At 40.0% G+C, this 12,255-nt stretch overlaps 1 protein-coding gene across 1 annotated transcript in view; it reads right to left on the reverse strand.

Annotated features, from left to right (window-relative positions):
• Positions 1–672: 672 nt before the first annotated feature.
• The window catches only part of LOC101697917 (myosin-8), a 29,661-nt gene continuing 18,078 nt past the window's right edge, over positions 673–12,255 (reverse strand). The window contains exons 23-40 of the mRNA XM_004857531.3: positions 10,752–10,994; positions 10,483–10,659; positions 10,258–10,403; positions 10,086–10,176; positions 9,608–9,997; positions 9,090–9,216; positions 8,658–8,776; positions 8,334–8,530; positions 6,807–6,990; positions 6,559–6,724; positions 6,336–6,460; positions 5,117–5,425; positions 4,182–4,385; positions 3,340–3,465; positions 3,079–3,249; positions 2,794–2,898; positions 1,950–2,045; positions 673–957 (exon numbers count right to left, since the gene is read on the reverse strand). Of these exons, the coding sequence (XP_004857588.2) occupies positions 808–957; positions 1,950–2,045; positions 2,794–2,898; positions 3,079–3,249; positions 3,340–3,465; positions 4,182–4,385; positions 5,117–5,425; positions 6,336–6,460; positions 6,559–6,724; positions 6,807–6,990; positions 8,334–8,530; positions 8,658–8,776; positions 9,090–9,216; positions 9,608–9,997; positions 10,086–10,176; positions 10,258–10,403; positions 10,483–10,659; positions 10,752–10,994 (3,126 nt within the window). The 3' untranslated portion in view covers positions 673–807. The remainder of the gene's footprint in view (positions 958–1,949; positions 2,046–2,793; positions 2,899–3,078; positions 3,250–3,339; positions 3,466–4,181; positions 4,386–5,116; positions 5,426–6,335; positions 6,461–6,558; positions 6,725–6,806; positions 6,991–8,333; positions 8,531–8,657; positions 8,777–9,089; positions 9,217–9,607; positions 9,998–10,085; positions 10,177–10,257; positions 10,404–10,482; positions 10,660–10,751; positions 10,995–12,255) is intronic.

Consider the following 12,255-nt stretch of genomic DNA (forward strand, 5'->3'; position numbering starts at 1 on the left):
TTAATTTTTGGTCTTTTTCCTTGTCCTGTAACCATACCAGCCTTCTCCTTGTCCTTGCAACACACCCATTTGGCCCTGCTATAGGGCTTTTGCATTTTCTGCTGTTCCCTCTGCCCGGAAATGTCCTGACCTCATATACTCATTTAGCACATTACTCTCTTGCTTCCTTCAGGTCTCTGATCAAATGTATTCAAATTAGAGAGGCCTTCCCTGACTTCTCTCTATAACATCATAACTGTCTTCCACTACTTTTATATTTCCCACTGGTACTTATCCTGTGACACATTATATAGCTATTTATTTGTTTATTGCTTTTCTTTCCTCGTGGAATATTAAGCTCTCAGATACCAAGAACCAACAGAATTTAAAGCAGTACCTGGCACATAGTAGATCTCAGTATCTATTTGTGGAGTGGATAGATGATGGGTCTGTCTGGAGAGGCATCATCAGAGAGTGTTTTCCTCAATTATTTGTAACAATCTAGAGAGAGTTAATGAAAAGAAGCCCTGCAAAAGATATTTGGGGAGGGTGGCAGTGGGAAAGGGACTGTTGGATGGTAATGGAAGTACAAAATCTTGAAAGATCTATAAAGTCATATATAACATTAAAAATAATATCTAGGCAAGAACTATATTTGAAAATTAACACCTTGGCAGAGGAAAAAAATGAAAGTCTTGTTTAGTTAATAAATTTATTGTAGTTTTTATTTATTTAACACCAAGAAAAATTAACACGATACAGCAAGTGACCCAAAGAGGCACATTTTGTACACTGCTTCAGACACTTGGTAGCATCAGGCAGGTGTGTTCACTCTGCATTGATTTTCATGTGAACCTCCCGGCTCTTCACTCGAAGTTTGTTGACCTGAGATTCTGCGATGTCAGCCCTTTCCTCTGCCTCCTCCAGCTCATGTTGGAGCTTGCGGAATTTCGCTAGATTAGCGTTGGATTGTTCCTCCTAGGAGGAGAAATAGGAATGTGAGAATTAGACTTTGGTTCTCATTGCTGGCCACACACGATTATTTCCTCCAATCAAGTATATCCTTCTCATGTTCTGTTTGTCATAACAGACTTCAAATCTGGACAGAATATGTCAATTCAATTACAATTTTCATTTGAAAGGATAAAAGGGGAAATAGTTTTGGAGGGGACAGCCTCTGGTCAAGCCTACACATCCACTCATGATGCGTGTCCCAGGTAGAAAGGAAAAAGATACCTCATAGAGCTCAGTAAGTACATGTGAGGTCAATGTATAACTTTGGGAAGATCCCACTAAATATTGTTTTGCCATATATTTTCTTTCTTCTGTATAGAGAAAGGGAAAAAGTGGGGCTAGGAAGAAAGAGCATCTCTGTTGGTATTGGTCTGACTCATTACCATTTGTGGCTTTCCCTTTCTTCTTTCTTTTCCTTCCTTCCCGCGTCCATTATACCCACCACATGTGTCTGGACAAATCAAAACCTGTTTGTTTGGTGCTGGGGATTGAACCTAGGGTGTCACACATGTTAAGCACACACTCTGTCACTGAGCTACATGCACAGCCCTTTCAACATGTTCTTATAGTACTTACAACAGATGTAGGGACAGAAGCCCTGCTCATGACACTGGTAGTGAGTGAGTGAATCAGCTGGGGTAAAAGACTGATGTTTGGTTTTGGAGAAAACCTGACTTTGTGTATGTGAATGGAGAAAAATATTCTGGGGTTAGAGTTTCTACTGTATTCCTGGAAGTGGGTTATTTGGAACTTTCTTTTTTCCCTGCCCTTACAAATTTCTTAATAATAAAACTATATCTTTTTGAAGTCCTATTGTATAATTGGGATGCAGGGGTGTAAATTCATATTTATAAGAAAGCCCTTTGTCCTCTTCTTTCTCATTAATACATCTTTTTAGCACATTTTCTACCTCAAAAGAAATTTGCTTCTTTCCTTAAGGGATTAAAGGTACTCACAGCCTCCTCAGCTTGTCTTTTGTATGATTTCACCTTTGCCTGTAATTTATCCACCAAGTCCTGCAGCCTGAGAACATTCTTGCGGTCTTCCTCAGTCTGAAAGTTTAAAAAAAAATGATGTCCATCCAAACCAAAGAAGCCTACTATGAGTGGTAAAATAAACCACTTGGTATCCCAGCAGGAGGACCTGGGGTAAGCTTGACCGACTCTGAGGCTTCCCTCCTGGTTGTCATAGTAGCCACTCTTGTTAAATGTCAACTATGTGCAGACACTGTAGTAGGGAACTACAAACGTCTTTTCTAATCCTTATCTCCCTAGCCTGGGAAGTAAATGCTCCTATTCTTCTTTTATAGGTGAGTAAACTAAAGTTTAGAGTATTAAGTAATTCACTTGAGTTCAAAAAGCTAAGAGTAAAAATACCCAGTTTATCTGGGCTTAATACTTACATTCTTTTCTCTCCTTTGGCATTTTCATTTCTTCCTCACTCTCTCCCTCTTCATATCCTGCTCTGTCTCCCTCTATCCCTTCTTTCTTCCTTCCTTTCCCCTCTCTCTTACTCCATCCCTCTCTCCCTTCCTCTATTCCTTCCTTTCTCTGGGGATTGCACTCAAGGCCTCTCTCATACTAGACTTGTGCTCTCCCACTGAACTATATCACCAGCCCTACTGTGTTTTCTAAAGGCCTCCGTAATATTCCTAGCTTAGTATAGGTTTGTGATAAGCACCTGTGTCTCTTACCCCTTATAGGTAGGGAGTTAATGTGTATCTATTTGTGAGTGTTACAGAAATATTCACTTTCCCTCTGGGAAGAATGTCTGGCTATTCTAGAAAGCTATTTCCCTTACCTGGTAAGTGAGTTCTTTTACTCTTCTCTCGTGTTTCCGTAATCCTTTAACTGCCTCAGCATTGCGTTTCTGTTCACTTTCAACCTCTCCTTCAAGTTCACGTACCTGCAATCAAGAAAGACACATATGCAGTCTTGGGGCTATTAATTTGCTCTGGAGCTGTTAAAGGTACAGGTTGGGTCTTCCTGACTCTAGAACAAGGATGGGACTCCATATATAGGAAGAGAGAAGGGGAGGGGGAGTGACCTTTTTCCTTTCCCAGGCTTAAGAGATTGAAACACCCACCCTGGCCTCCAGTTTCTGGATCTGCTTCTTGCCGCCCTTCAGCGCCAGCTGCTCAGCCTCATCCAGACGGTGCTGCAGGTCCTTCACCGTCTGCTCCAGGTTCTTCTTCATCCGCTCCAGGTGGGCGCTGGTGTCTTGCTCCTTCTTCAGCTCCTCGGCCATCATGGCGGCCTATTTAGCAAATGAGTCAAGCAAATAATGAAACCTGGTGGTAGCAGGTAGCACTGGTGTGTCAGGAAGGCAAATGTTCATCTTGCTCACATCAGTGATGGCCTTTTTGGCTTTCTCTTCTGCATTGCGTGATTCTTGAATTACTTCTTCCACTTCACTCTGGAGTTGTGAGACATCATTTTCCAGTTTCTTCTTGGTGTTGATGAGGCTGGTGTTCTGTTAAAAACGGTGAAAATTTACAAGGTTAGTTTGCCTTATTGGGATTCTACAAATGTTACATAGTTCGGTAGTCCAAGGAACTTGATGTTAGCATTGAACTAGACTTTAAGTATTTGTTCAGTGTGAAATATTAATCATTTGCCAGGTTGGGAACTCCCTTCCTCACACTAATGCCCCAATGTCCACCTGATTTATACATAAGGATTCTGGAGTTTAAGAATGCCTCTATGTTGGCAGACATTAAGTTTTTGCTCTTTCAATTATATTTCAATCATATGTAACTAGCATCCTATCCCTTCAAAGGTTGAGAATAATATGTTATAAAAGAATAGATTCCTTGGGCTGGGGATTTAGCTCAGTGGTGCCACCGCCTGCCTCGTAAGCGCAAGGTTCCGAGTTCAATCCCGGTACCAAAAAAAAAAAAAGATTCCTTTTGTGAATGCTTGTCATGGGGGTTTCTCAATTAGAAGGAATCTAGTCTCTGTGAACTTTCATGGTTTACTCCCTTGAGGAGTTCTGAATTTGTCTTATGAGAATATTTTCTCAAAATTTTTACCCACCAAAATCACTGATTGTTTCACCCATGGATAACTGAAATTGATCTTTTCGAGCATACCCCCTGCCCTTATTTATGTACACATATTTATAAAAATGAGGTACACCTACAATATACTCTGACTCATCACTTCCAGGGTAACAGTATTTTGCCTTACCTGAGTGTGGAGGAGCTGGACACGCTCACTGGCATCCAGGAGCTCCTGCTCTGCGATTCTCCTGCTCCTCTCTGTCTGCTCCAGCATGGCCTGCAGCTCCTCCACCTCTGCCTGCAGCAGGTTGGCTCTGCGCTCCACGATCGCCAGCTGCTCCTTCAGGTCCTCCTGGCCCCGGAGAGCATCATCCAGGTGCAGCTGGGTGTCCTATTAAGTTAAAAAGGTCTTAAACATTCTGAAGAGGATGAACACATTCCAGGAGACAAATTAGAAGGGTGTATTGGTGTCAGGAACATGACACGACATGCTTGTCATTTGAATGAGCTTGAGAATGGTGATGTCACTTGCTTAAGTTAAGAGAGTTTTTTTTTTTTTGTAGCGGGGATCGAACTCAGGACCTTGCACTTGTGAGGCAGGGGTGGAACCACTGAGCTAAATCCCTGGCCCGGTTAAGAGAGAATTATCAGAAGACATGGGTTCTTGTTCTATTTCTGCTTTTAAGTACTTATTGAAAATCACTCATATTTATCATTTATGAAGCATTTTCTATGCATTCACTCTTCCCAGTACTTCACATCTGTTTACCTCATTTGATCCTCACAGCAACTCTGTGGTGAGAAGTTTCCTTCTTACTTTGTAAAAGAAGAAACAGAAGTTCTGAGAGGTTAAATAACTTATCTAATATCAGGCAGCTAGTAAATGACAAAACCAAGACTCAGCTTCAGGCCTATCTGGTGCCAAAGGCTATGCACGGTCTATCATGTCACACCTTAGTCTCTGGGCTTCTATTTTGTCTATACAGTTTTTAAAAGAATAGGTTCTATGTGCATTTACCTGCCTTTGTGTATTCAGCTCTATAATTTGTGAAAAGAATGGTTAATGAAGCATGTGGGACAGTAACTCTCTTGATTTATCTGAGAGGCTAAAGACCCATCTACCTTGAGGATGCCTTGGGTGTTCCTGTAGTTCCGCAAGCTCTCTGCAGCCAGGCGGTTGGCGTGGTTCAGCTGGATTTCCATTTCATTCAGATCTCCCTCCATCTTCTTCTTGACTCTTAGAGCATCATTCCTGCTCCTGATCTCAGCATCCAGTGTGCTCTGCAGTGTCTCCACGACTCTAATGTGGTTTCTCTTCAGCTGGTCAATTTCTTCATCTTTTTCAGCAATTTTCCTATCAACTTCAGACTTGACTTGGTTTAACTCAAGCTGGATACGTAGAATCTTTCCTTCTTCATGTTCCAGAGATGCCTTAATAAAACAACAACTAATTAGTAATGGAAAAGAACTTGAATATTGGGAGTCTATTCCTTTGTGAGACAAACTCTTATTAATGTGCTTGTCTAGTTTTACAAAGTAACAGTGGTCCCAGGAATCTGCTAGGAAAATCATTCTTTTGTTTCTTAATCACAGATTATATAGGGCAGTTCTGAAATAAAAGTGCTTTGTGATATATAAATACTCATTTTCATATTAACAAATGTATGTGACTAAACCTATGTGTAGTAACATTAACTCACAATCTGTTTTATAAATTAAAATGTCTATGTGTGATATACTAATGTCTAGTGTAGAAACTATCAGTTTTAAACTATATTTGTATATTTTTCTGCTTAGATAATACATATTCAATGTACTATCAATGTGGGGGTAGTTCATGAAAACAAAGAAAAAGCTATCCGTGTGTCCCCACTCAGAGATAACCATTTTTCTAGTTTGTTTTCCTATTCCTATATATTTTTACATACTCAAAGTTGAGTATGCAGGTTTCTGTCTTGCTTTCAAAAAGCATTTTTAAAAGTATTTATTTTTATCTACCATAATTATTTTCCCACATTAATCTTACTTAATGACTGTATAGAAGTCCATCATATGGCTGTTTTAAAATTTGCTTATTCTTGTTCTTGGATTACACATTTTTGTTTTAAAACTTTGTCTCTTTTAAGAGCACTTTGTTGGGATAAATTCCAAGAGAATTGATGGGTCAGAGTAATTACATTTTTAAGGCTTTTGATAATGATTGCCAAGTTGCCCTTCACAGAAGTCATATGAATTCACATTGTCACCACCTCCATAATAATGTGTCCATCTCATGTTACATTGTCCATTTTGAGTCATTTCACTGATAATTTTATTTTTCCCAAAGCATAGTAGAATGTACCTCTGCCTCCTCTAAGGCAGCCTGAATGTCACATTTCTCTTGTTCCACTTGCTTCTTTATTTTCTCCAATTCATGAATTTGCTTCCCTCCCTCTGCAATCTGCTCTGTGAGGTCTGAAATCTCCTCTGTGGATGAACAGACAAAGCAGACCTGATTAGACTGATGGGAGCTTGGAAGAGTCCTGCCAGGGAAATGTAGGATACAGAAAGTCACAAGGACTTACGCTGCAAATTCTTATTTTCTCTCTTGAGTGTTTCAAGTTGATCCAGGGATTCCTCATAGGCATTCTTCACCTTGAACAGCTCAGTGCTGAGAGAACGGGACTCCTTCTGGGAGGCCTCTAGTTCAGCCTGGGTTTCCTCATACTTTTGTTTCCACTCGGATAGGATCTGCAAAACAGTATGTTGTCAGTTTGTCCAAGGAAAAAGAATCCCACATAAAACATTATAAAGTTGAAGCAGGCTGAGCCACCTTATCAAAGTTCCTTTGCTTCTTGTCCAGAGCTGCACAGGCAGCATTAGATCTCTCCACATCTAGCATGAGGTCCTCCACCTCATTCTGGAGCCGCTGCTTTGTTTTCTCCAGGGAAGCACATTTGGCGTTCACAGCTTCTACATGCTCCTCAGCTTCCTGCAGACGCTGAGCCAGCTTCTTCCTGAAAAGTTAGCCAGGTAGTCAAGACCTGGCCAAGACTAAGTTGGAGGAAAGTGATAACCTCCAGGGTCCCTTCTCACAGTACTGTTCTTTATTGCCAGAACTCATGATTTTCAAAATTGTGGCAGCCAGAACTGCTTCCTAGAGTGATAAAGTGCATGGAAAGGTCCTAAATGGGGAATAATTTGAGTCAAACCCTTGGTATGTTATTGAATTTTTAGAGGCTGCAGTTAGTGCTAGTACTATGTGTATTTTACTACTTCAGTAATTTGGGGCTTTTAGGATTTCTGATTGCGGACCATTGTGAAAATGATTAGCTGAGACAATTTAATTGGTTGATATCGCTTCTTATCCCAAAATGAATTTGAGGCTAACTAGATATTTTATTGGTCAAAAATGTATTGAGTATATTTTACTTGTTTTCTCAGACTTTCTGTTTCTTTGTATGTACTTTCTCCCTACAGGATAGTCAGTTTCTTCTAATCATATATACTTGGCCAGTCTATCCAGAAAATAAATTGATAGATAAATCAGGACTCTTCATGCAGCTTAAGCAAAGAGAATTTTTGCTTTTAGTTTGAATTATCTGTGTTCTTGCTTTATTCTCAATGGTGTGCCAAGTGTATACCCCTAAGGTACAGCAAAGGCCTCAGCCTTGATACCTGAGAAAGTCTACTTGAAGGTATCTTGGTCTATACAAAGATGAAGGCTTTACCCTATTTAGACCAGTCTCAGACGTTATGTACAGTTTGGTGTCCTCCAACATGAATTTTGAGAGACATGTCTTCTTACTCAATGCTTAACAAGGTGGGTCCTGGAAACAGAATGTTTGGTTCTGGTCTCAGCTGTACAATTTATTGACCATATGCTTTTGGGCTAGTTGTTTAACATCTTGCAGCCTGAATTTCCTTTTCTGTTTGATGGAGATAAAAATAATTATACCAACACATTATTGTTATGAAAACTAAATGAGCTGGTGTAGATACAGTATACTATTTTTTTTTTTCCCTGTGGTACTGAGGATTGAACCCATGGCCTTTGCACTGAGTTACATTGCAGCCCTTTTGAATTTGTTTTGTTTTGAGATAGGGTCTCACTAAGTTGCTAAGTCGGCCAGGCTGGATTCCAGTATGTGACATTCCTGCCTCAGCCTCCCAGAGTGCTGGGATTACAGGCATGGAGCACTCTGTCTGACTAGATAGTACTTGATATATAGTTTGTGTTTAATAAATGTTAGCTTTTGTTTGTATATCTCTGTCATCATCATCACAACTATTTCTGGGAGTTGCTAAGTTGGGCTGCTAAGAGACCATATTTTTTTCCGGTGGAGTTCACAGCACATACTTGGCCTCCTCCAGCTCCTCCGTGCGCTGGATGGCGTCCGTCTCGTATTTGGTCCTCCACTGGGCAACCTCACTGTTGGCCTTGGACATGGCCCTCTGCAGTTCAGCCTTGGCTTCCTGCTCCTCCTCGTACTGCTCCCGAAGCAGGTCACAGTCGTGGCGGGAGGACTGCAGGGCATGGGCCAGGGCATTCTTGGCCTGTGGAAGTGCAGTTCAGTGACTTAAATTCATGTACTCAGTGATATTTAATTTATAGAACCTCAAGTAGAACCTAATGAGGCATATTTAAATTTAATTAGTTAGCAAGATTTTTGGTGCAACTCACTTTAGTTTCTTCCTCTAGCTGGCGTTTTAGCTCCTCAATCTGTTGGGTAGATGCTTGTTTGCCCCTTGAAAGCTGAGAAACTAAAGCATCTTTCTCATCTAATTGTCGAGAATATTCACCTAAGAATAACGGGAGTCAAAGAATTTTTAAATTGTGTAACATAAGCCTAAAATTTTCATATTTATATACACATATGTATAAAATACATTTTATCTGGTTCTAAATATTGTGTGGGACTGGAGATCAACAGAGAGAATTGCAGTAGGAGTGTAACATATAAACTGCTCAGTCTTACTTTTTTTCTCTTGGCCTGTCCATAAAATTATTAGTTTGTTTGACCCCTCTAAGGTAGGAATACTGCTGTTTATTTGGAAGCCCTGGAATTACTTTTATCTGGTCTTTGATATTAGGGCTTAGAGAAGGCGCTCTTACCTGCTTCCGTCTGCAGACGCGCCCTCTGTGCTGTCAGCTCATGGATCAGGCGCTGCTGCTCCTCCTCCTTGGTCTTCAGTTCACTCACTTGATCTTCTAGTGTACGGCACATCTTTTCAAGGTTTCCCTATGGGACAATTGACAATGAAAGATGAGGCATTGAATGCAGCATCAACAGTTAGACCCTGATTCTTAAAATAATTTTAGAGTCAATCAATTTATACCAAGTATGAGCAGAAATTGAGGACATCAATTCCGTGGAATATGTTAGAATTCAAGCATGGTTTGTGCACTATGTCTCTATTGTAGTTGTTGTTCAGACCATTCATGTATCTCAATGATGCTAACACTTGCTTAAAGTGGATTTTGAAATCATCTTACTGGGTTTTAACGAGCATTCAATAAAATGAAATACAAAGGAATGCAAAATACAAAATGCCTATAAATCATGTTTAATACCAGAGAAAAATGCATTGGCTTTGTAGGACATACCATTATCTAGAGACAATACTGGGTACCTTGGCTTTGGAAATGGCTTCTGCATTACTGCTAAGGTCATCGATCTCCATCTTCAGCTCGCTCTTCTCCTTCTCCAGCTTCTGCTTGACCCGCTGTAGGCTGTCAATCTGCTCTCCAAGCTCAGCCACGCTGTCTGCGTGCTTCTTCCTCAGGGTGGCTGCCGTGGCTTCGTGCTGCAGGGTCGCCTCCTCTAGGTCCCTGCGTAGTTTCTGGAACTCTGCCTCCCGCTTCTTGTTCATCTCAATCTGGGCAGAAGTGGCCCCACCGGCTTCTTCCAGCCTCTCGCTGATCTCCTCCAGTTCCCGGGAGAGGTCAGAGCGCTGCTTCTCTGCTTTGGCCCGGGAGGCTCTCTCTGCCTCAATTTCTTCTTCCAGCTCTTCAATGCGAGCCTGAAAGTGAAGCAAATACATTAATGTAAACTCATCTCAATTTTAGTTTTTAAATTTTTTTGTGGGTAGAAAAATAGAGGTGACCTACCTGCAATTCTTTGATCTTCTTCTGTAGTTGAATTTCTACTGCTTGCTCATCTTCAATTTTGCTTATCAAATTGCTGATTTCAAATTCTTTCCTTTAGACAGAGTGATGACATATTAATATTCAAGTGAATTCAAATATGGTATCACACAGAATGTTTTTCTGGAGTACATACTTTTTAAGCTTTTCATCAAGTTGTTGTTTGTCATTTTCTATATCCATTGTGGATTCTTGGGCCAATTTGAGGTCACCCTCCAGCTTCCTCTTTGCTCTTTCTAGGTCCATGCGAAGTTTCTTTTCTTGCTCCAGAGACCCTTCAAGCTAATGGGAAAGCTAATATGTTAAAAATCAAAAGTTTATTTTTAAAAGTACTTCAAAAAGATATTAGAAAGGTGCTGACATCATCCACTTGCTGTTCTAGCTTGACTTTAGCTTTGGTCAGGGTGTTGACTTTGTCCTCCTCTGCCTGCAGGTCATCCAGGGTCTGCTGGTGAGCCTCTTGGAGGGCCTTCTTCTCCTTGGTCAGCTTAGCGATGGTTTCATCCAGGCCCGCCATCTCCTCTGTGAGGTTCTTCACCTACAAAGGTTAAGAAAGAGATCATTTCTGCTCTAAAGCAGCTCTGTTGGGTGGCAGAACCTCTATCTAGTATGTCAGACTGTGTTTCCTACCTTGTTCTCCGTGGCATGCTTTTCCTTCTCAACCTTGGCCAGTGTCAGCTCAAGGTCATCTATGTCTTTCTTCAGTTCTGAGCACTCATCCTCCAGTTTCCTCTTCTTGGCTGTCAGCTCAGCATTGATCTCTTCTTCATCCTCAGCTCTTTCAGTCACCTCCTTGATTTTGGCTTCAAGCTGGATTTTGTTTTTAATCAGTTGTTCACACCTTTCTTCTGCATCAGCCAAGCTATCTGCTTCCTACAGAGAGATTTATTAGGATATTTAGAGCTGGGCATGGTGGCACACACCTATAATCTTAGCACTTTGGGAGCCTAAAGCAGGAGATGGCAAATTCAAGCCCAGACTGGGCAATTTAGCAAGAGCTTGTCTCAAAAATTGTAATCAAATATAAAAGGCTGGGGTGTATCTCAGTGCTAACATCCCGGGTTCAATCCCCAGTACCATAAAAAAATAATTTAGAGAGTTTCTTCTTTATTGTAAAACTTTTTATTTGCACAAATATAAATGCTTTATTAAATATTATTGAATTTTTTAGTATAAATATGAATTCAACTTTAATTGGAATTATTACATGTCCTGGAGAAATTTAGTTAATTAGACATGAGACTATTGGTTTGTAAACAAACTAGTCTGCAGAATAATTGGCTTGGAGGAGACAATGACTATCTTTTTTTTTTTTTCTACCGGGGATTGAACTCGGGTCCTTGAGCTTGTGCAGCAAGCGGTGAAACCACTGAGCTAAATCCCCAGCCCGACAATGACTATTAATAGTGTGTATCTGGGCAGAAAGACCATTAGTCAGGGCAAAAGAAGTCTGGATTCTTATTGCATTATTATTTCCATAGGTATAAGCAAATTGCTTTAATCCTCTTACTCAGTTTTTTTCATATAAATAGGAGGCTGGAATAAATAATTGCTAGGAGTTTTTAGGTATAATATTCAAAGATTTTGATTTAATGACATTGGTCAGTTTTGATTTTAACCATTTGTTCTCCTTTTCAAGCAACTTATTGCTAGATTTTAAAAAGAAAAGTAAAATTACTTACATTTCTATGCCGCATTATATCCACTCAGACCTTCCCAATCGTGTAAATAATGCTGTAATCATCCCAAAATTTCCATTTCCATTTAAATAATTACTTGTTAGCCTCAAATTGAGTTTTATAATATAAATATATAATTCTAAGAAATTGTATAGCTTCATGAGGTTTTTATAAATGGTTAAAAGACTCAAATAAAAATCAGTTCAGTCATTAACTTATTAAATTATTCTGCCCTAGGGAATTTTTTAAACTTCCTAGTGTGTGTTTGGTTCATATCTTAAGTTTTTAAACAATGTTTAAATGAATGATAATGAGTGTTTCCAAGGATTCCTAGATCATTTTTAATAGAGATACACTGTTTACTCTGATCATAACTATGAAGAGGCTTAGGTGAATAGACTGTGTTCTTATGCTTTTGGAAAAATATAACCTTTGTGTAAGTAAAATTATCAGAA

The sequence above is a fragment of the Heterocephalus glaber genome, unplaced genomic scaffold, assembly GCF_053883595.1.
Source record: "Heterocephalus glaber isolate CG9 unplaced genomic scaffold, H.glaber_assembly_v1.0 deba00001564, whole genome shotgun sequence".
In the NCBI taxonomy this organism is placed as follows: domain Eukaryota; kingdom Metazoa; phylum Chordata; class Mammalia; order Rodentia; family Bathyergidae; genus Heterocephalus; species Heterocephalus glaber.